The 23,648-nt window shown below is 58.8% G+C and overlaps 1 protein-coding gene across 1 annotated transcript; it reads right to left on the reverse strand.

Moving 5' to 3' along the window:
• Positions 1–1,499: 1,499 nt before the first annotated feature.
• Positions 1,500–19,498, reverse strand: LAMC3 (laminin subunit gamma 3). Its single transcript, XM_025895299.2, is given in 29 exon segments — positions 1,500–2,338; positions 2,982–3,081; positions 3,279–3,751; positions 3,863–3,965; positions 4,175–4,336; positions 4,441–4,573; positions 4,852–4,986; positions 5,082–5,158; positions 5,418–5,623; positions 6,078–6,216; positions 6,308–6,486; positions 6,568–6,710; positions 6,824–6,977; positions 7,311–7,556; positions 7,639–7,827; positions 9,558–9,772; positions 10,033–10,152; positions 10,382–10,577; positions 10,884–11,000; positions 12,468–12,604; positions 12,815–12,913; positions 12,990–13,107; positions 13,286–13,373; positions 13,375–13,449; positions 13,451–13,482; positions 13,861–14,027; positions 14,897–15,027; positions 15,213–15,517; positions 19,126–19,498. Coding segments are annotated over 29 exon segments (4,857 nt in total). The 3' UTR covers positions 1,500–2,093.
• Between the last annotated feature and the right edge of the window lie 4,150 nt (positions 19,499–23,648).

The raw sequence follows: 23,648 nt of genomic DNA on the forward strand, positions 1-23,648 counted from the left end.
CGCGGGTGCCCCGTGGGGCGATACCTTTCCAGCTGCTGGATAGACCCTGGAGCGCGAGCAGCGGGAAAAGGGATGGACCGAGGGACGGCCACAGCCGGGCTGATGCGTGTCCCGACCTGGAGCTGCTGTGGCGATCGCCCCCGTGATCTCAGCCTGACACCTTATGTTAGGAACATGTACTAAAGTGGTGTTTAGCAGGAGCTGTCAGACGTTCGCCCCTCACCACTCCAAATTCAGCTGCATTTCAGCCCCTGCTCTTTCAAAGCAGCAAGAGCAGGCACAGCGTTTGCCCTCTCACCTTCGCATGCCCTGGCTGGGCAGCTGTGTGTTATATTAAGGATTTTTAATGGATACAACTCTAGGCAGGTGTTGCCAGCTAAAAACACAGAATTCCGGGGAGAGCAGGAGGGAGCGTGAACATCTTCAGCAGCAGGCACACGGCAGAGGCTTGACATTTCTGTAACAGCAGCAAATCTGTGTGTTCACCGGAGGTGTATAATTGTCCTCCCAGGGAGACAGTAAGTGGCTGTGGCTCCCTGCCTCTGGCCGAGCCGGATCACACTGTGCTCTCACTGCTCTATGGTTATGCTTTCCCAGAGCTGCTCTTGGGCAGAGGGAGGGGACGCCCTGCCATTACACCCCCGCTGCTCTTGCACCCCACTCCTTGGGCAGCTTTTGTGCAGAATTATGAAGGCAAAGGGTTTGTTCTCAGTACGAAAATCCCATGTCCCTTTCAGGCACACTGAAGATGTTGCTGGGGACACACTGAAGATGTTGCTGGGGGAATTCAACATCTATGGCAGCAATTTTACATAAATTACACAAGACTTTAGCAAACCTGATTTCCAGCACTGTGAGCAGAAAAAACACAGGTAAAACTGGTTAAAAAGTGAAACCTGCTCCAGCCTGGGGACTTTTTTTTGGTCTTATGGGAATGACTTCATCTACCTGGAGTCAGGGCACAGCCAGCACAGGGTGGGCTGAGCCAGGACCTGCCTGCGTGGCCACACAGCCCAGCCCTCATGGGAGCACAGGGGAACACACATGCCTTTCCTTTAAAGGCAATACAGCCACCGACCTCTGCCACCTCGTGGGAGTGACACTGGCAGGAGCTGGTGTCCAGCTGTTCCCCATCCAGTCTGTGCTGACTGCACAGCCTGGTGCCACCAGCCAGCTCCTCCCAGTGGGGAGGGGGCGCAGGTGCTTATGTGGGGCTGTGGGTGATGCAGCTCTCCCACCTCTCAGCCCGGTGCCTGTGCCATCCAGCCCCTGGGATTGCAGATGTCGGGCTGGTTTAAAGCAAGACCTGGTGGCACCCAGTAAGCCAGGAGGAATGGGACAGGACGCAAGGAGCTGTAGGCAGCAGTAGTGCTACCCTGGAGCAGGGGAACAGCAAGAGCTGACCTGCTCTTACCCTGCAGCAGGTAGAGGATGTTCCACCTGCCTGCCAGGAGCTGGGTAAGGGTCCAGCTTTGCTTCTGCTTGTTAATTGATCCCTGCCTGCTGCAACCTCCCTTTCCTTGGAAAGCAGACAAGTTGTATGCCCTCGGGTGAGCAGCTCTCTGCCTCGCTTCACCAGGATTCCTTTCTGCACCTCTATGACCACAGCACATGAGCATGATACTGCAAGGCACTGTGCAGCAGGTGAGAGCCTCTCTCATCTCCTGGGGCAGGAGGGACTGCTGGGTGTTACAGCCTGGGTATGTTACATACTTGATAAGCTTTCCCTGCCCAGTGTGCCATGCTGTGGTGGGGAAGGAGAGATGGAGGAAATCTGTGATGATTCTTTGTTCACTCCATGGTGAGAAACCAGCCCTGTGATGGCTCAATATCCTGCACAGAAACGTTGGTGGTCCCTGGTAGCTGGTTGTCCCCCCATCCCAAGGGGAGCTGGTGGCTGGAGTCTTGCTGCAGAGCACTCGGAATGCAGAGCCTGAACTGGTAACAGATAAAGACCTGGGGTGTGATACTCTGTGGAGGGCAGCGTGAGTAGCAGTGGGAGGGATTGATGCTGGTTAACACAGGGTGTCCTTCCCTCTGCCTTTCCCTGTGCAGGGGGGCACAGAGGGGATGGGGCAGCAGCCAGCAACCAGTCACTTCGAGCAGCCCTCGGGGAGGCTCCGCAAAATATCCTCCAGGTTCCGCTTGTCGGCCCGGATCTCAGCCAAGTCACTCTCGAATGCTTGGATCTTCTCCTGCTGCCGGGCTGCCTCCTGCTGCAGCCGGCTGAGCTGGCCAGCCAGGGAGCCCGGCGTGGCCAGGCGCTGCCACAGCCGCTCCAGCTGCACTTGCCCGGCACTCAGCACCGCCTCCACCTCCATGTCCTGCTCCAGGTTGCCTGGACAAGGGGAGAGGACATGAATGAGAGCAGGCAGCTGGGCAGGAGAGGTTCTGGACATACTCCAGGGGCTCAGACCCTTGGCACCAGGCAAGCTATAGGGAGCGGGTGCAGCAGGGCATGGAGGCTTTGCAGCTTCCCAGTGATCACAGATAAGCAAACAGGACTGTGGCTCCAGGCAGGGCCTGGGCACGTCTGTCTTACAAATGGGTGATGTCCACCCTTTTGCAAAATTTCTTGGATGCAAGACTCCTGGAGTACTCAGAAATGTACCCAGATGATCAAAGCGGGAGAAGCTGGAGCAAATCCAATCGGCAACAAGGAGTGAACCCAGCCCAGTACATCCGTCAGCTCCAAAGGGAGCCCTTAACCCAGCCCTGCTCCTTCTGAAGGTGCCAAGGGAGATCAGTGTCCCCACACCAGGCATGAGCACACACATTCATTCTTCATGGGGGTTTTCCTCAAGACATGAACCTTCAAGAAGTTTTGCTGAGACCATGGCTGATCTCAGCCAAAGAGCACACAACTCAGCCTGGATGGCTGGTGAGAAGGAGATCCAGCATCAGTGATCAGAAGAGCCCCGGGCCCCCAAGGACCCAGCCCTTCCCTGGGAACCTGCACGCCATTCCCACCCGGGTCTCACCGAGGCTGCTCAGCAGGTTGTTCAGGGTCTCGATGTCCGACATGAGTGAGCCCCGGGCTTCCCGGAGACTTTTTGCCATCTCACTCACCTCTGTCCCCACCTTTCAAAAGAGACAGAAACCCAGATCAGGGACTCTGTTGACCCTTGGTTGGATGGGAAAAGGGATCCCAGGAACATCCCCAAGGCATTGCCCATACTGTGGATCCCCAAAGCTGTGTTTTTCCCTTTGCTTTGGGTTGTGGGCAAAGCTTGTCCAGGCTCCAGAGGACACAACCTGCCCAAGGGCACCCAACTCACCTGGTGTGCTTCCTCCAGGTCCCCCCTGAGCTTCTCAGCCATGTGCTCCTGTCGGGATAGCTCCCGCTGGGTCTCGTTGACATGCCTGGCAAACTGTCTGGCATGCTTGTGGGCCTGTTTGCTCTCCTGCAGCACAGCCTGTGCCCTCTGCAAAGGGATGGAGGTGGGGACAGTCACCTGAGGACATGCAGCCCTGCCTGCAGCGGACTGGGCTCTGCCTGTGGTGGCTGCCAGCCTGGCCATGCCCAGCAGTTCCCCACACCCCACTCAGACCTTGGCACTCTCCTCAGAGACTTTCTCAGCCTCTCCAGCTGTCCTCTGGGCTCTGATGGAGAGGGACAAGGAGTTTCCCAGTGTCTTCTCTGCCTGTTTAATCTTCTTCTGGGCATCCCCCAAAACCCTGTTCCGCACAGTGGCCATCCTCCTCCTCAGGGCAGTCAGGCCTTTCCGATGCTGCAGCATCTTCCTCATGCCTGTGGGGACAAATTGGCTGTCACCAAACTGTCCCCTTCTCCCTTGGTACCCAGAGCCAGTGTGGTGAGAGCCAAGCTGTGGCTGGACATGCTCTGACTGGTGCCTTTTACCTTCCAAGCTGGCCAGGAGGGACTTGGCACCAGAGTGCACAGCTTTTCCATGTGAGACAGCCGAGGTAGCCGTGTCACGGGCAGAGCCAGCCCGGTCCCGCAGCTGGGAGAGGAGAGGGAAGGAGTGAGGCTGAGGAGTGCTGAGAAATGTGGGTCTCAGCCAGCTCCCATTTGGCATGTGAGCTCCTTGGGAGACCCGTGAGCCCAAGGGGAGATGTCTCCCAAAACATCCTTTCCCTGGCCGTAGGCACAGTCCCTCCTGTCGCTGGAGCAGCAGGGGTGGGGCTCCCCATGCAAGTGAGCAGCAATTACCTGCTCAAAGCCATCAGTCCTCTGCAGCTCCAGGCGCAATCCAGCTGCCAGTGTGCGGGATGTCTCGACAGCCTGCTGAGCCAACAGCTCCTGGGCTGCTGCTGCCTGCTCCAGCACTGCCAGGTCCTGTGCCAGGGCTCCAGCTTGCACTGGCAGTACCTGCTGTGGGGTCAGGAGTGCCAGAGCTCTATGAGAGCATCTCCCAGCCCAGGAGGCAGCACTGCTCAGGGAGTAGGTTTACCAGCCGTAGCTTGGGTGCTGCTCACCTGCCCCAGAGCAGCCACCTGCAGAAGTTTCTTGGCCATGTCTGCATTTGCCTGTTGCATGGCTGCCAAAGCTCTCCTGGCCTCTTCCATGCCCACACCCAGCTCCTCCTGGGCCCGTTGGATCTCCTCGTACCTATGTGGACAGGATGCTGCTGTCAGCCCAGGCCCTCTGGTCCCTCAAAGGAGGGAGATCTGGCTCCAGACACAGATGTAGCAGAAAAGGCTGGGGGTTTTCCCTGAAATACCCACAATATAGAGCACCCTGTCTTTTTACTTGGCAACACTGTGGTGCAATGATTTTGACAGGGCTCAGCACGTCCCTGTTGGGCAGATGCCAAATCACTGTGATCGAGTCCTGTGACAGGGACCTGGCCAGAGGCAAGGAGCTGTGGTGCCCTGCCAGCCCCTCACCCAGCCTCCAGCTCACGCTGCGCGTTCCTCGTCGCATTCCCTTCCAGCAGACTCCGCAGGAGCTCGGAGCTGGCGTTGGAGGCACGCAGCGCTCTCCTGACCACTGCTTCCACCTCTGCAACAGCGCCCTCGTGGCTGCAGGGACAAGGACACTCAGAGACATGATATTAGGATTGGCCTCCCTGCACCCCTGGCTGGGCAGACACCTCGTCTGCTTGTTGCAGCCGTACCTCTGGGACAGAGCCCGTGCCTCCAGTGCCCAGTGGCTCCAGTTTGTGGGCTGCTGAGGGATTTCCCGGGGAATCTCCTTAAAATGCAAACAGTAGCAGTGAGACCATGGCAAGGAGCAGGGACTCTCAAGCCCCACCAGCCCAGCACCAAGAACCTCTCAAAGGGCTGGGGCAAGAAAAATAGCTCCTCTTGACTCAGCTGCAAGGAGGGTTATACCCACACAGACCCCTGCTCACCCACTGTGCTGGTCACATCCACATCCCACCCCACCAGTCCTGGGGGCACATCCCCCTGCCCCCCAGGACTGCCAGCAGCCCCCCCAGAGCCCAGCTCACCGTGGTAGCCAGGGTGTCTGCAGCATTCAGGATCTCCTGCTGTGCCGACTGCAGCACGGCCCCGATCTCGGACAGCAGGATGCAGGTCTTGGCGGATCCGTGGCCAGAGCAGCTGGTGGCCTGGCTGGCGTTGGTGAGACGGCCTCGTGCGGTGTTCAGAGCCCCTGCCAGCTGCCCCAGCTGTGCCAACAGGGTGGCCCAGGCACCTGTGAGCAGCACAAGCAGCTCATTGTCCATAGAGGTGCTCAGGGCTCCCTGCTTGCCTGTGGGGCTGCCCCACGCCCTCCCTCCCACCTGCTAAGGAAAGGGGAAGACAGGGGAAGACATATGCAGCACCCAAAAGGCACCCATGTGTTGGTGCTCAGCCCTCAGTAGCACCCATCACCACCTGCTCCAAAACCTCATGGGTGCAAGCATCCCTGCAGTGCTCTGTCCTACCCAAAAAGGCATATCCCCCCCTCTGCGCTGCCCTCTGGGTCACCCCATCACCCACACTGAGTCCAGCACTGACCTGGGAACTCCTTGCACCCACCCAGCATGTCACACCACCCTGCAGGAGCAGAGGGCACCCAGAGGGGCCATATGGGGCTCCTCCATGGTGGAGGGAAGAGGAGTCCTCTATATCTTGCAGGACATAGGGAAAAGGAGTGTCCCTTGTACCTTGCAGGAGGTGTGGGCTGGGCAGCCCATCTCCCCGGGGTGCATCCCCCAGCATGAGAGACTGGCCTGGGTGGGCATTACAGCCTGGTTTCTGCAGCCATTCCTCCATCTCCTGCAGCCTGGCCTTCAGCTGGTCAGCCTGCAAGCAGGATACAGGGGGACATGGGGGGACAGTAAGACAGGGCGGGGATTGGGGTGCTGTGCCCACCTTGGCAGTGCACGGGCTGTACCTTGTCCTTCACCAGCCCGTAGCAGGCAGGACACTGCTGGCAGTGGGAGCTCAGAGGGTCGAGGAAGAAGTTGGCCTGGCACCGGTCGCACTTGTAGCCCACAAAGCCAGGGTGGCAGAGGCAGGTGCTGTTCTCGTGGCACTGTGGGGTCACGGAGCCCAGCGGGGAGCAGTTGCAGGCTGCAGCAGCGGCAGAGAAGTGTCATACTGTGCCTGCCAGCCCTGCTTTAGGGACCGAGGCGCAGTCCCCACCCCCGTTACCTCGGCAGCCCCTGGCAGAGAAGCCAAAGAAGCCGTGGTGGCAGCGGTCACATTGCCTCCCCGTGACACCTGGCTGGCAGGAGCACTGCCCCGTCACTGCGTGGCACTCGCTGTCACGCGACCCTGTCGGGTGGCACTCACAGCTGGCACGAGAAGTGGGGGGACATGAGCAGGCAATGGACCCAAAGAGCAGAGAGCAGAGCCGGGGAGTCAGGGCCACCCTGCCCCTGGCAGCCCCAAGCTGTGCCTCACATACCTCCTGCACCCCACGGTGGGCTCCAGGCCGTAGTAGCCAGGCTGGCAGTGCCCGCAGGCTCTGCCCGTCACGTGTGGGAGGCAGTGGCACTGGCCTGTGACAGGATCACAGCCCTCCAGCCCCGGGTCTGAGCCACTGGGGTTGCAATCACAAGCTGTGGGAGACAAAATAGCACCTACATCCCAGCACAGAGCTGGTGGACAGGACTGTGGGAATGGGACACTGGGGCTGGGATCCCCTGCCATCAATGTGGAGAGTCACATCCCCCCATCAAACAGGACTTCGAGAGGCTGAGCCCCTGCAGACCAGAGATTCTCCAGGGATGGATGGCAGTGGAGAAAGAGGACAAACCCCATTCCAGAGCATTTGGGGCTAACCTGGACTATCCATCACCCCCTAGACTCACTGGGCATCCCCTTTCCACCCTCTGCCTCCACTGCTGGGAGGATTTTGGCTGCAAGTGAGCTGTCCCCAGGACTGTACGTACGTGCACACTTCCCAGCAGGGCTGGGAGCCAGCGCGTCCCCGTAGAAGCCTGGCTGGCACCTCTCGCAGTGCTCGCCCATCGTGTTGTACACACAGCGCAGGCAGCGGCCAGACACGGGGTCACAGTTCCCCACGGCATTGAGATCCACGTTCCCATGACACTGGCAGGGTTCACAGGGATGCACAGGCCCCCTCTGTCCCAGGGGGTCCCCGAAAAACCCGTCATCACAGAGCTCACAGCGTTTCCCTGAGGAAGGTGAATAGATGGGGAGGGTTTGGCTGTGTCGGTGCTGCCCACAGCTCCCGTGCCCACCCACCCCCAGCCTCACCTCTCTGCCCCGGGGGGCAGTGGGTGCAGACCACCTCCCCACTGCTGGGCACCTCGGTGCAGGGTGAACCTCCGGGGCAGGGGCAGGGCTTGCAGTCATCAAAGCGCCCTACGAAGGGGTTGCCATAGAACCCGGGGCTGCAGCGCTCGCAGGAGGGACCCTCTGTGTTGTGCAAACACTGGCAGTGCCCTGTGGGGAGAAAAACAGAGCTGAGGGTCTGCAAAAACCCAGCCCCGAATAACAGCGGGGACCGCGGGAGGGATGGAGAGCCCAGCGCCGAGCGTGGCACACAGGGTGCCAAGAGGGATGTGCAGCTCCAGCCAAAGGACCATGCTGGGGTTGCACATCTCCAGCCAGTGCTCAGAACATTTTCCCTCCCTTCCTTGTCCTTGCTCAAGGGAGAAGGTTTTGGAGAGGACACAGGGGGACACAGCTGCGCAGGGACAAGGCAGAGCTGGCACAGGCAGCACCATCAGTGTGTGTGTGGAGGCTGTCGGCGCCTGCCATAATCAACAACACATTTCTCAGCAACGAGACACGTCCTTTCCAGCCTGTCATGGAAAACACAAGCAGCCATCCCGGCACCCACTGGGGAGCATCTCCTCCAGGGCAATCCAAGCTGGTGAGTCAGCCTTCCGAAATCGGCTGTGAGGAGGAGAAGGAGGAGAAGGATGAGGAAGGGTGCTCAAGGAATCCCCACTTCCAGGCAGATGCTCTGCTTCACTAGGGAGAGGAGGAGCTACAGGGAAGATTTTCCCCCACAATTTGTGGGGTCAGGTCATACCGTGAATGTTGCGCAGGAGGGAACGGGTGTTTTTTCCATTTTCCCCACCTCCAGGCAGTCAGACAAAGGAAAAGAAAGGAAAAGCGGGTGGCAGGAAGAAGTGGGAAAATAAACTAAAGGAAGTGCGCAGGCTGGCAGAGCCCAGGCCAGGACATCAAAAGCCTGGCCCCGTCCCTGGGGATTGTGCAGCGGCGCCAGCCCCGGCTCTGTGAGATGAGGGCAAGTTTGCAGAGCTGCCACCACCCCCAGGAGCTCCCCTCCATCCAGGATCTCCGGGTAACAAATGCATCATTGTATTTCCAAGCTCTTTCCAGCACTTGTTGGAGCTGCTGTTGTCTGCAGGGGATGGGGAGCACAACAGCACCTCAGGGCTCTGGTCTGCATTTCCTTGGGGCTGACAGCAGCAAGGCTGTTGGATTCACACGGCCACCTCAAGCTCCATGGCAGCTGTTTGCAATCCTGCTCCCCTTCCCCATCCAAAGCCACCCAGACACTTTGTCTGGCAGCAGAGGTGAGTGACAGCACCCTGTGAACCACCCCAGACACAGCCATACTGCCCCAAAGACTTTGCTTTGGCTTTTTCCTCCCTTCATCTGCAGTCCCTGCTGCAGTCACACACCTCTGAGCTGGATCTGGAGGCAGAACAGGGCTTAGGCTGGCAGCACAAGGGCCAGCTCCTCCCGTGTCTTCCCACAAGCCTGGCACTGATGTGTTTTCCTGCTCTTTTCTTTGTTTCTCTGCTCAGGTCGACCCCCAGTTTACAGATTCCAGGGCTGTGCCCAGTCCTACTCCACCCATCGGGCAGCAATGCTGCCTGTGAGACCCAGCCTGGCAAAATCCTCTGCCTCTCTGCTGCCTTGACCTCTGCTCCCACACTCCTCTGAGGATGAGCACCCTTCCCTTCTCCTCCTTAAAGGTCATATAGTGCCATGAAAAATGCCCCTCTCATTATAAGTTACCACCGTTATTGCACTTCATTAATTATCTCTGTCTTTGCAGCTACAAACCCAGTCCCTACAAGCAACTCGACTTGCAAATTTTGGGTATAGCAACCCCACCGACGGTTTCAGAACAAGCACAGACATGGATTTGTCCCTCGTGCATGGGGTGAGTGGAGGGGTTGGGAGGTGCACACCTGTGAGGGGGTGACAGTCCCCGTGCTGGTTGCAGGCGCAGGGCACGCAGCTGACGAAGGGGCCTCCGAAGGGGATCTCCCGCTTGAATCCGGGCGCGCAGGACTGGCAGAACTGCCCGGCATAGCCCGTGGGACACGTGCACTCCTCCACCCAGCCCGCCCGGGTCCCCAGCCCAGGGCTGGCAGATGTGAGCTGGACCTCGCTCAGGGACAGCCTGCCTGCGAGAGGGGAGAGCGGCCTGAGGATGGGATGGCACATCCCATGCTCGGTTCTCTAATTCCTGCCTGGAAGTGCTCCAGACAGGCATAGGAGACGGCAAAACACCTTCTGGAGAGCCCAGGGGTGTTCGCAGAGAGGAGCCAGCCCCTGCTCCAACACACCCCCTGCAGTGCCTCTCGTTCATGAGAGTCTGCTGCTGCTTTGGTGTCCCCGGCTCATCCCAGCTTGGTCCCTGTGGGAATGTTGAGTGTAAACCACCCACCTCGCACGGGGCCGCGGCTCACACGGAGCCGGAGGGCGGTCAGGTTGGAGAGCAGGCGCTGGAAGCTGAAGGCTGACAGCAAAGGCTCTGCACCCTCCTCTGCCTCGTGCAGCCTGTTGGAGAAGGAGCACGGGAGCAAGGACAGGGCCAGTCTTAGAGCCACGTGCTGCAGGACAGCTTGGCTCCCTGGCTGGGACCCAGGCACAGCAATGGGAGCACAGTTAAATCCCTGATGGGGGCAGAGAGTGGGGCTGAACCCCATAGCAAAGGGCAGCCCAGACAAGATCAGACACACTCTGCCCTAAACCCCACTGAGGTTCCCCAAAGCACTGTGACAGGTACCTGAAGGCGACAGCTTGCTTTCCATGCTGGGGCTGATTCTTGCTGCTGGGCATGGTGATCTCCATCCCCTCACCCTCCAGAACTAGCTGGACTTGGAGCAGAGGCATCCCGAGCTCTGTCCCTGTCCTGTTCTCCACTCCCAACAGCAGGGACAGGAGCTGCCCATAACTGAGGCGCTGGTTCTGCAGAAACTTCTCTGCAAAGGGAGAGAGGAGCAAAGTCTGTAGGACGTGCAGGAACCAGCTCTGCTGGTGAAAGTCCTATTCCCACGAGCATCATCAGGAGCCAGAATCACCCTCCTAGGGCAGTGCCAGCTCCAACCTGCCCTCCCAGGCAGATCCACTGTTCCAAACCTCCCCACCACCTTGTATTATTGAAATATGCTCAGCTCTGGAGTAGAGCCCAGTGCTTCACACAGCAGCATAGCAGTGGGACACCCCATGAGAGTACCAGGGGGTCCTCACGGCAGAGCAGCACCCCAGGGACCCAGCACACACAGTACCTGGTGCACGAAAATCCACCGGCTCCTCTCCATCCCACTCGGTGAAGATCTCCCCGCCAGCCCAGCGCAGGGGCAGGTCTGTGGTGCCTGGAGCTGTGGCAGCCCAGCCCTCCAGCCCTGTGTGACAGCACACAGTGGAAATGTTCACCAAAGGGAGCACCAGTAAGGTGCTGCTTTCAGGGGCTGTGTCCCTCCTCCCCAGGCTCTCCAGGGTCTTGGAAGGGGCCAGCACTTTGTAACACCCTGTTCCACTCGGGCTCTGTGCTCTCATGCACTAGAGGGTGGCCCTAGCCAGCCCCTATCTGTTTATTTTTTTTAGATTTGGAGGAAGTTATTATCTTTAAACTTTTGCCTCCCTGCCTGTGCTGCATTGCTAACATTACTGTGGGCTGGAGAGTGCAGGAAGCCTGGGGAGAGATGCTGGAGAAACCCAGAGAGAGATGGGGCATAATTGCATTAAGTTGGTTTCCTTCAGAAGCCAGTTAAACTCTCCCCCATTCTCTAGGGTTATTTCTTCTAGCCCTGCAGGACAAACAGTTGGAAATCCCTTCCCAGTTCTCAAGTGGGTTGTGCTCAGCTATCAAATCATCCCCAGTTTGGACTCTTTCACCCAGGACAGGAAAATTCCATCTGATCCAGCTCCACTGTAGACTGGGGGGCGCTTTGGGGAGTGGGGCTTTAGGAGAGTGTCATGGCTACATCTCAGCCCAGGGCTTTGCTAAACCAGTCCCAAAAGGAAAAGCCCTAGATTAGCTGTGTAAAGGGTGGAAAAAAGGACTTGATTTAAAGCCTGGCTCTGTTTCAAGGCTGTGGAAGACATTCCAGCAGTACAGCAATTGGCAGCGTGGCTTAATTGCAATCAGGATCAACCCGTGCCTGGCGGGTTCGTATCCATCTGCTCGGCAGGGGACAGGCGAAGCAGACAGGGGGTGCCTGCCATGGGTGCTCATCCCTGCAAGGTGCAGGGGGGGAGTCCTGGTGAGCGGGGACTTGCGGTGAGGGCTGCGGTGTCCCTGCAGCAGGGCTGCACACGCCGGGATGCGCGGCAGATGGCAGGGTTTCCCCGAGCATCCCGCACACATCCAGCCCTGCCACCACAGCCCTGGCTGCAGCCAGGCAAAGAGCACCCCATCCTGCTCTCCCAGCCACCCTGCCACATACCAGCTGAGAGTGGGGAGAGGAGGGAATAAAGGGGAAAGTTCACAGCAGGCTCCATCCTTTTAGATTTTAACTTTCTGAGCTGTTTTTAGTGCTCCTGCGGTCACTGGTATTGTGGGGCAGCCATGCCTGGCCCCACAACCCTCCCTGAGCCATGCACAGCCCCAGGAGCAGGTTGACATGGAGGTATACCATGAGGAGCCAGGGAGAGCCCATCCATCCCCATGAAGCTGGGGGCAAAAGCAAAGGTTTAACAGTAAAATAGGGGCAAGCCAGAGAAAATCCCCACTGGCCATCACCACTAGTTAGCCATAAAGGGGAATGCTCAGCCCCAAGAGGAGTGCTCAGCCCAACCCTTCCCAAGCTTTTTTGGCTAGAGGTGGCACATCTGTGCCTTCTGTTTCACCCAGGGCTTAGTGGTCATACCGTGGCTGAAGTTGGAGCGGATGTGAGTCTCCTCGTATCCATCGGCTGCTGTGCAAGCGGTGGAGTGGCCGTAGCAGAAACAGCTGGTGCAACCAATGGGGTTGTGGGGCTGCAGATTAAACCAGCCTGGCTGGCACCTGGGCACAGGGAGGAAATGGGAGCAGGTAGCACAGGGCAGGCAGAGCTGCAGGGAACCCAGGGTGGGACACTGGTGGCAGCTCCTTTTGTACCCGGTCCCAGAGGTCCAGAGGGATGCAGCCCCACAGTCTTGCCACCAAGTCCTGTCACTGATCCCAGACTGGAAAGAGACAGTAGTCCCGTCCCCATCCCAGGGCCGTGGTGCTTACCTGTTGCACAAGTGCCCCTCCACCCTCTCCTTGCAGGTGCAGTGCCCTGTGTTTTGGTCGCAGGTCCCAACACTGCCCGCTGGGTCACAGGTGCAAGGTCTGGATGGAGATGAAGGCATGAGGTGAGCCCTGCTTCCATCCCGCTGCTCCTGCCCAGGGCCAGGCTCCTCCTCACCTGCAGCCACCTTCACTGAGGCTGTGGTAGCCGTCCTTGCAGCGCTCACACTTCCATCCCGTCACGTTGGCTTTGCAGAGGCAGGTCCCCGAGTTGTCACACTGGGGCTGCAGGGAGCCTGTGGGGACCCCGGCCAGCCCTGAGGCTCAACAGGACAGACTCAACAGAGACACAGGGTGGGAGCAAATGTGTAAACCTCGAGCAAGGGAGAACCCAGCAAAACCATCCCTCCCAGCTAACTCCAGCTGGGACAGGGGTTGTGCAGCTGCAGCCCAGCTGGGCACAGCCCCACGCACCTGCGGGGTGGCAGTGGCAGGGCTGGCAGGCTGCCTGTGGCTCCCAGCGGCTAGTGGTTCTGCCAGGCAGCCGCTCGCAGTGGGGCCCGCGCCGTGTTGTCGCGGCAGTGGCGGCAGTGCCGCCCGTTGCCCGCCTGCGCCGGAACAGCTCTCCGGTCGTAGCAAACACTCCTCGGAGCGGCCGCTGCAGTTGCAGGCTGGGGGGAAGGCAGGAGAGGGGGTGAGCACCTGCGGGGCACAGGGCTCACCCAGGGGTCACAGCAACCTCCTGTGGGGTCAGATGAGCCGGAGGGGCCGCTTGGCTCAGCAGTGTGAGCTTTCGGCAATGCTTCTGCCACTGGAAGCAGAGGCGGGTTCAGCACCACGCACGGGGCAGATGGCTGCGCTCACGGGGTGAGAGAATGGGGAATCCACAGGGTGATGCTGTGAAGGGAAGCCCTGGGGTGCAAACCCTCCCTCCCTTACAAGCAGGTGCTCTCTTCCTGTACAGGAAGGGCAGGAGCCTCCGGATGAGCCAATGCAGCACCAGTATGGCCACACACCTTGACCACAGGGACAGCCCGAGCGATACTCACGGAGACACTCGTTGGCAGCCTCGGCGGTGCCGCGTGCCCAGGGCCGGTCCTGGTAGAAGGGCTGGCAGCGCTCGCAGTCCACGCCGGCCGTGTGGTGCTGGCACACACAGACCAGCTGCCCGGCCTCGTCCGGCGCACACTCGCTGGCGTGGCCGTTGCATTTGCACCTGTGGGGAAACCCCAGCACGGGGGAGCCTCTCTGAGCTCCGTGTGGGCAGTGGTGGCAGTGGGACAGTGGCCAGGTTGTGTGTGGCCCTGCCAGGCCGGCCACGGGGTGAAAGCAGCTCGAGGCTGTGCTGGTGTTGAGGCCGCCCATGGTGTCCCCGAGCTGATCCCAGTCTGGCCAGTCGGAAGGTCACACGCCGAGGGTGGCCTGTGCTAACCAGCTCCATCTGCTGACCCCGAGCGTGGGACAGCAGCTGGGAGCAGTCCCAGCCCTGCTGCCCAGGGCAGACAGCTCCCTCCAGGGTGGAGAAATTTCCCACTCGTCCCAGCTAGGGAAGGGCACGTGCAGCACAGCCCATGGGCAGCACCGAGTGGGTGCCTACTGCATCTCTGACCCACATCAGCTCCCCCTTCCCACAGGCAGCTGCTCCAGCTTCTCGGACTGTGTCCGTGCTGACTCCAAGCTCCTCCACCAGCCTCAGCAGCCTCAGGCTGTGGCTCCACTAGAACCACAGGGACCCCTTTTGCCATGCCCAGGGACCAGCAGGGCCACAGGAGGAGCAACACAAGCCCCAGTGTCATTTAAAGCCATAGGGCTGGGAGGGGACAAAGCAAATAAAGCTGGTGGAACATGCAGAAGAGTTTGTGGGGAAAAGACAAAGACCACCTTCCTGTACAACTGGGGAGGCTCCAGGTTTTATCACCCATCTCTGTATTTCCAGCTCTGGTTTACATATGGAGGAAGCCACATCTGGGCAGGTTTCCCAAAACCACAGTTCAAATAAGACTGGTGTGGAGCAGCTGCCCCAGCCCCACAGCCCCAGGAAGGTCCCCATACTCCTGCCCTCACCCCAATCTGGCTGCCCCTCACCTGCCACCGACTGAGAAGTCAGAGATAGCGTAGTAGTATGACTGCAGCACCTTGGGGTCCTTGAAGATGTCATCCCCAAATGTGTTGAGCCGGTTCAAGGAGATAAGCAGGTCAGTGACTGTCACCCACTCCTGCAGGGGACACAGGAAATGCACCTTGTCAAGGGGTCGGGGCCACCAGCTCCCAGCTGGGACTCATCCTGCACCTTTCCATACAGGGATGCTGGGCATCACCGGTGCTATTACCCCACGTGGGTGCAATAGTGCTCTCAGTCCCCGGGGCTCCATACACCCACCCCCTCCCGCCCTGGCAGCACCTGCAGCGCGGGGCTCCCATCGAAGTTGTAGGCGCTGGGCCGTCCCTCGAGGGTGGAGAAGGCCACATTGCCCCCGCTCAGCGGGGAGATGTCGCTGAACTCATCGGTGCAGAAGGCCACCTGCTCATCCTCCCCCGGCCTCAGGTACTGCCGCGGCCGCTTCCCGTAGGTCTTCTGGCAGGATGCGCTGTAGTACTGGAAGGGCACCCAGGGCCCCCCGGCGTGGCTGCGCTTGTAGATGGCGAAGCTCTCAGGGCGGCTGGTGTGAAACTTCAGCCGCACGTAGGTGATCTCGTAGGCTTTGCCTGTGGACAGACCCACCGTGCTGTGACCCTCTCCAGGCCTCCTGATGGGCACCACCAGCCTAAATTACCCCAGTGCCCCATCCTGCACAGCTGCTGACATCCCGCTGCTCCTACTGCATTGTCTCCCTCTCCACACCACAGCCAGAAGAGAAGAAATCACCATCCAGCTGCCCTTAACCAGCTCCTCCATGGTGCAGCTCCATCCAGCTCCAAACTGGTTCTCACCCCAATGCAACGCCCACCCCTTGAGTGGGTGCACTGGTGGGTTGTATGGGCAAGGAGGCACTGCAAATCCAGGCTCTATCCAGCAGCAGGGAGGAGAGTCAGGCCCACAGCACTGAGAGCGTCCCCAGGGCAGTGCCACAGGGATGGAGAGTTGGAAAGGGTCAAGGCCAATCCCTTTCCCAGCGATTCCCAGGGAGCTGCGTGCCAGGACCCAGCCTTGCTGCCATGTTTGCTGGGATGAAGACAAAGAGAGGCCACCAATCCCTGGGGCAGCCAGCGAGCTCTGAAAGCACTTGAAAGAATTAGCAGAAAGGAGAAGAGAAAACACCAAAGTGAACATCAGACCCTCTTAATTGCCAGAGATGAAGGACCAGCTCAAAGCCTGGATTGCTCCATAACAGCACCACTCCTGACAGCACAAAACAATTAGCTGCAAGGTTTTGGCTTTATTTGAAAAGATAATGAGTTGGGAATGTTATAGGGGTTATTCTGGGACTAGGAAAACAAGCCTTTAATTGGGCCCATATGAATACTGTCGCGTATGCGCTGCGACTGCTGCGGGGGAGCCAAGGCAGTCGGCTACCAGCGCTGGGAAAAGCAGCTGCATCCCATCAGGGATGCGGGGAGCACCCGGCTGAGTGCCTGGAGCTGGGGACAGACCCGCTTCCAGCCCACCCGGAGGTGACGAGGGCCAAGAAGGGTCTGCAGCCAGGCTGTCCCACCATCACCACGCTCCCCTGTGCCTCTCCCCTCCCTCTGGGACCCCTCCAGGCTCATGACAGCAGGGGTGCCCTTGTCCTGCACCCCGAGCAAGGGGGGGGACGCCTGGCAGGCGCCGGTTCCCAGACAGCAGGGTCCCAGGGGGGATGTCTACCAAAACAGAGAGGTCAGGGCCATCACCTCCCAGAGCTGTTTCCTCTGGGAGAGGAAGGGAGCTCAGTGCTGTGTCAATAAACAGCCTCTGCCCCAAGCGGCTCCACTCGAGAGGAGGGGTCAGCTAGGCTGGGGGAGCCCCATTTCGATGTCTCCAGCCGGGATGGAGGAGACTCACTTCCCTGTGGAATCATCCTGAGGGAGTGTGTGCTTATTCTAGACAGGTTTTTCAATCAGCCGATTTCTACTTAGAAAAACCTGAACAAAGTGTTCCCTTGCTTCCCGTGGAGCCTGAACTGCAGCTCATACAGCACTGGGGGCTCCAAGAGGATTTTGGAGAGAAGCCTGTGGGACAGTCGCACTGCTTACATGTCCCCAGCCACCTCCAGCCCCACAAAACCTCAGCACTGGGCTCCCGTCCCACAGGAAAATCAGAGGCAGAGTCACAGACACGGATGCTGCCTGATCTAGACACTCCAAAATGAGCCATTGACATTCAGGGAGCTTCCTGAGGAGCCCTGGTGTCTGTTGCCTTCACAAGCCATGGATATTTTGGGTTCCTCCCTGACGTCCCTGACAGAGCAAGTGCAGGAGCCATGGACACTTGGGATGATCGACCTGCTCTGAGTCCAGTGCACTGTAACGGCACGGCTGAAATCTCCCAGGGAAGAGAGGTTTAAAGGAGGATAATCTAGTTAACGCCAATCAACAGCACGCAGGTAAACACAGCTCCTGTCCAATTCATTCCATATCTTATTTAATAAGCTCCCCAGGTAACCACTCTGGAGAACCTACATGACGTGTGTCTGAGCAAGACAAGCAGGCTGAGGGGACACGTTGCAGGGGTTAAAACACCCCATTACCCGGTGGAGCTCACGAGCAAGGACTCATTCTGGGGAGGCTGCAGGGCCAGTTGGGCTTTTTCTTCTTAACCCAAGTGAAAGCATTAAGGCAGCAATAAAAAGGTCTGCAGCTGGGACAGAAACAGGGCCTGGCAGCTCTGGCAAAGTCAGACAGTGATGTGCCAAGCACCAAAATGGCACTTTTTAGCACAGCAAGATGTAGGAGCCATGCAGGAGAAGGGGACATTTGCAGAAAATGCTCCAGCTCAGGAAGGGCCACAGGGACTGGGTTGGAAGATGAGCTTGGTGTAATTCTATAGCCTTGGCTGTGTTAACATAGACACAGCAGGGTGGGCACAGGGACTGGACTTCACAGGAAACCCGAGTGCAGGGTCCAACAGGGACCACAGACGAGCCAGGAAAGAGCTGAAAGAAAGGCAGAGACTGGGAAGCAAGCCCCGGGGCCTGTGGAGCCCGCACATGTCGCTGCGCCAAGCTGGGATTGGTGGCCACAAACTCGCCTGGTGGCACTTTCTCAGCCACACAGGCTGCACTCGGGTGGTCTGTGCCCCAGGACACCCACAGATAGATTCGGGGCAATCTGACAGTGGACAAGAGGCCGGCAGATCCCCTCGGACAGGGCTGGCAGGAGCGGGAGCAGGGATGGCAGGTTCCTGCGGCATCGCTTCTCATGCCCGGCGGGGAGCCCAGCCCCGGCCCGGGGACAGGACCAGATGTCCTCCCGCTCGCAGGGGGCTGGGAAAGCGGCGACCTCCGCCCAGCCGGGCAGAGCCCGCGTCACTGCCGGGGCAGGCACGGACCCTCCACGGCCCCGGCGACCCCAGCCAGCCTGGGTGCCACCAGCACGGCTCTGGGCCACACCAACACTCAGTTGTCCCCTTACCTCGCTGGGCTGTCCCCTTACCAGCTCTAGCCGCAGCCCCTCCACTACCCCCCTTCGGCATGCAGATGGCAGGAGACTGCAGAGAATGAAGATTTTACAGCGCTGGCCAACAGCCAGGATAGTTTAGATGGTAGGAAAATGTTATAAAACCTTTTTAAAATGCCAGGCATGCCCCGTGGGTTTTAAGTACCCTCCAAGCAGGCGGCTTGCACAGTATTTAAAACACAGAGGGGCGGATTCCAGCTGGGGAAACCTACTGGGACTGCACGATGTGTGCAGAGCTCTGCACCCCGAGATATACTGGGCACCCTCAGCGATGCAGGGGTGAAACGGCAGGGGCTTGGCACCCGTGGTGCTCACTCGTCCTGGGCAAAGCTCTCCCAGGGGTAGGAACCACCTATCTCCTGCTCCACAGACCTCCATAACCAGTAAAACGCAGCTGGGGATGAAAAGGAGGGCAGGCACCCCAGTCTTGGGAGTCTGGGAAACAGCACAGGCAGGCATAGCCGCTGGCATCTTCATCCCATGAAGGACCAGGGCTGATGGACAGGGCAGACCCTCCCTGAGTCCTTTCGGTGCTTTGCAGAGGGCACCTCCCTCCTTGCACCCCCTAAAAGACCTGGGGAAGCTCCTGTCCTTAACTCAGCACCGGCACCAAGAGCTACCAGATGCAGGAGCATCCACCCTTTCCCCCCCATCTCTGCACCCACATCTCGGTGCCCCCGCAGCCGGTGCCCCTCACCAACATCACTGCTGGCACTTACCGAGGTGGAGGGTGATGTTGACGGAGTTGGGGTGCTGGATGCCGAAGGCCATGGACTGGCTCTGCCACCAGGTGCTCTCCTCCTGGCTGTGGAAGTCGGTGAGGAAGGAGGCGTTGTGGTGGAGCCGGGGGTCGGCGGCATCGCAGCGGTGGCACAGGGCGCTGTCGTGGCGGGTGCCCATCTGCAGGCAATAGTCCTCCGGGGGCGACCCGCACGTGTTGGTGGCCCGGGCGGCCCGGCCGAAGGCGGCGTTCTCGAAGACGGGCATGCAGCGGCGGGGCTGCCCCCGGGGGTCCAGGCAGGCGGGCGAGCCCCCCGCCCCCAGCCCCAGGGCCAGCAGGGCCAGCAGGCAGAGCCCAGGAGGCCGTGCCATGCCGGGGCTCGCCTGGCTGGACTCTGAGCCTCCTCCCGATGGCAAGGCGGGAGCAGGCAGGACGGGATGGGATGGGACGGGACAGGGTGGGATGGGACGGGACGGGTCCCCTTACCCGGCACCTCCTCTCGCTCCGAGGTCCATCTTGTGGAAGCTGCTGGGAATGTCGAAATCTTCGTCTGTGAGCCAGAGCTGTGGGGTTGGTATCACCGCAGGCCATCCTGGTCCTCAGGCTGTGGGGATGGGCAGGATAGGACCCTCTAGTGGGATACATCCCGGCCCCGTTGCTTTGGGGATGGGGGATTTGCACCTCCAGCTGCGTGGATGGAGCAGAGCTCCTCCATTTCTCAGCCCCAGGAATGAGCCCCAGGAACGTGCCTCACCTGTAGCTTTTTTTCTTAAATTGGTGGTGGTCACCACTTTTCTTGCAGCCCTAAAATCAAAAAGGGGTTAGCGAAAGGCTTTGGAGCAGACCCAGCACCCTCTTCTCCCCTGACACTGATTTATGGGATGCCAATGCTCCTGTACTCACACCAGCCTGGCTGGGTTGTGGGTCTGTGACACTCCCTTCAATGCCTCCACACCAGCACCCACGAGTGGGGGTCCCATCTCTGCCTGCTGCCATGGACCAGCCCAGTCCCCTTGACCAGGGTGAGGGCACATCCCTGTGGAGGCATCTCCATGGGGTAGCAAAACCCAATCATCACCATGCCTCATTAACAGCTCTCAGCTAATCCTAATTATAGTCTGTGCCAAGGGAATCCCTCTGGGGACCACGGCACCTTCCAGATTTGACTCATGGGGGCAGGAGGGTGACAGCAAATAGGGGGAGAGGCAGACTGGCACAGTGCCATGCCCCTGGGCAGACCCTGCCCCACACTCCACAGGAGGTGTGTTTGCAAAAGAGGGGTGCACAGGGGGAGCGCTGCCTCTGACTCCCACGCTGCTTCACTGAGCTGCCCACAGGGGCCTTGGAAACTTAGCTCTCATTTATAATTTAAGCTCCCTTCTTCCCCTTCCCTTCCACTCTTATTTATTTTACTCTCCTTCCCCGTACACACTGCGGGAGAAAGCACCGGAGGGGAGCTGTGAATCAGAGTCCTGGGCAGTGGCTCCCGCAGCAGCGCCGTTTCAAAACCCCATTATCATATATTGACCCAGGCTCTGACAGCCAGAGCCAGCTCCGCTGGGAAGGGTGAATTTCCCAGCACTGAGGAGCTCTGCAGCAGCTGCCTGGGAATGGGCGGCCAGTGGCAAACACACTGTCAACCTCCAGGGAGAAGGAGAAGGGTTTTCAGCTCAAGAGTTGCCCCGCACATCTCTGCCACCAGTTTTAAGCAGATTTGCATTCTGCAGGGATGAGGCTTTCCAGATGTTTTGCTTTCCACTTGCTGCTGAGGCAAGGAGATGCTCTCTTGTGTCATGGGTTTGCTTCCTCCTCCTTGGATGTTACACACGCAGAGGAGATGATTTCCCTGCCCAGCTCATCCCCTCTTGCACAGGGGTCCATGTTAGAGAGTGATGAGACCATGTAGTGGGGGCTCGGTCTGTGCCCATGGGATGTACAGTGGATTCAGGCAAAGCTGATGAGCATCCCAACCTCACCTCCTCCTCCAGCACAGCCCACCCAGCATGGGGGGATGGCCCACAGGGCCAGGGCTTGATGGCAATTGGTGGTGACACTGCTGTGCTCAGCAGTGGTAATGCTGCAGCTGCAGTGAGAGCTGCACATCCCTAGATGGATTCAGCTGCACCCCGGGCTGAACGAGCCCCTCATCTTGTCAGATGCTGGGCACAAGTGTGCCTCTTGCCTGCACAAGGAGATTCCCCTTCACATCTAATGTTACTCTGCAAGAGAATGGCAGGAGAAGCCCCCACAGGACACACCTTCCTTGCACTGTGATTCCTACCAGGTTTGGATGGTGGCTCCTCACAGCAAAACCTTCAAGCACAGATGCATCACCTGTGCCATGGGTGAACTTCACCCCTGGATATGAAGTAGAGCTAAGGCTGGATATGGAAACCCCTTGTCTTCCAGAGATATGGATGATCTTGAACAAGAGTGTCCTAAGAGTGATCAGAGCTGGGATTTGCCCCCAGCCCAACTGGTGTAGCAAAGCCCAACCTCACCTGAAGCTCTCTGTACCTGGAGAGACTTCACCCGCTGCCCCAGGACTTTGGTCCAAGCGTGGCAGAGATGTGGTGACCAAGTCTGTGATGACACACCAACCTGCCCAGGAGCCTGGGATGGGGGGGACCTGGAACCCTGCAAGGGTTAAAAGCCGTGGAGGCGGAGAGGAGAAAATGTTCTTCTGATTTGCTTAATGAACGTTAATTAAGAAGACAGAAGATAGCAGATTCCTTCAGGGTAGAGATGAAAGGCCCGTTAATTAAATCGGGAGAGCGAGGAGCAGGGCCGACTGATCCTTCTCGTGATCAGACCTGACAAGGCAGGCGTGGGGCAGGAGCGAGGTGTGCCGGAGCCCACAGCCCCCCATCTCCCACAGCCCCCCATCTCCCACAGCCCCCCATCTCCCACAGCCCAGCTCCAGGCTGGCAGCACGGCCAGGTTTCAACAGGGTGCACAGGACTGGGTGCCACCACGCACTCACCTGCCCCATCCACCCCATGGAGCTGTGTGGGACCTGGGTTGGCGTCCTTGACTCCACTTGCATAAGGAGTGATACTCTGAGATGGGCACACCCTGGTTTCCAGCAGAACCTTCTCCAGAAGGGATGAGCTGACCTTGCTGTAGCACTGGTGAACACAGAATGGCCAGTGCCTTCCTGGGGAAGAGGAGGAGAAGGAAGTTTGGTCACTCAGGGGTTTGCCCCAGGTCCCAGCACCGATGGGAGCTGGGCTCAGGTTAAACAGGAGCAGGTCAGAAAGGCACTGGCCACCACTTTGTGTCGTGGAGGGACAAGGCTCTGGGATGGACACCTTCTCCCCATCCCTGGCTTTTGGCACACAGGCTGCCTCTCTCACAGAGTGGGCAGCTCCTACCACAGGTGATTTGCCAAAAAGGGCTTTTCTGCCCACAGCTGAGACCTGGGAGGCTGTGGCACACTAATGGGATTCTGCTGGCAGCTGCTGCCTCCGCACCCGCGCTCCCCGCCAGCTTTCAGCACAAGCTTATTTTTAAAAGCAGAGCAGCTCAGCATCCCAAATCACAACCCAAAACTGCAGCAGCCCTACCTGGTCTGCCCCTAGACTGTGACCAATTCCCTCTCCCATCCCATCCTTTACCCTGGGACTGGAATGGGGGTTGGAGGCAGGTTCAGCTGCACAATACCAGGAGTATTTCAAAGGGCACAGCCACAACGCTCTGCCACTCTCCCAGCACACAGATGAAGGGACATCTGGGGTGATGGGGTGCTCCTTGTCAAAACTAGCAGCCTCTTGGGCAGAGGGGAGGAGAGAGCAGCTGCCAGCCTAACCCCCAACTCTGCTCCCCATGGGGCAAAAGACCCCATGGAGGGGGAATGGGATGTGCAGCATAAATAACAGCTGGAGCTTCTCTCGTGTGCACTGGCTTATTTTGTAAACCTGAACTTTGCAAAATGTCACAAAATGGAGAAATGAGAGGCTTGGGATGAGTAAATCTCTATTAGAAATTCCCTGGGATGGCAGCAGTCATGTTCTCGCTCGATGATGGCACATTACAGCCCAGCCCGGCTCGGGGAGCGGGGTCATGTGTGGCGCTGATTGCAGAAAGTATTTAATTAACACTGCTGTAAATACAGCGCTAGTGATGCCAACCAGACCACGGCGGGGCAGGATGCTGCTGAGCTGCAGGAAGTTTTGCCAAGGCAGGCGGGAGGAGATGAGGGAGGGCAGAGAAAATCCAGCAGATTTTGTCCCTGCCTTGCCGCAGCCTTTGGGGGCATCAGGAAGCACGAGGAGGATGGGACAGTGACACTGCCACCTGAGAGGGTGTCCCCTGAGCAAGAGGGCTTCACCATCAGTGCCCAGACAAGTAGGGTAAACCCATAACTGGGAAACAAACTCTGTCCCAAAGCAATTGCTTTGGATACATATCACTATTCTCTCCCCTGATGCACAAATGGTTTAGAAGTCACCTTTTCAGAGCTAATAATCCCCAAATTCTCTCAATACCTGGCAGACAATGAAAATAGTAACATCTCAGCTT

The sequence above is a fragment of the Manacus vitellinus genome, unplaced genomic scaffold (assembly GCF_001715985.3).
Source record: "Manacus vitellinus isolate BGI_N305 unplaced genomic scaffold, ASM171598v3 scaffold_27_pilon, whole genome shotgun sequence".
NCBI lineage: Eukaryota > Metazoa > Chordata > Aves > Passeriformes > Pipridae > Manacus > Manacus vitellinus.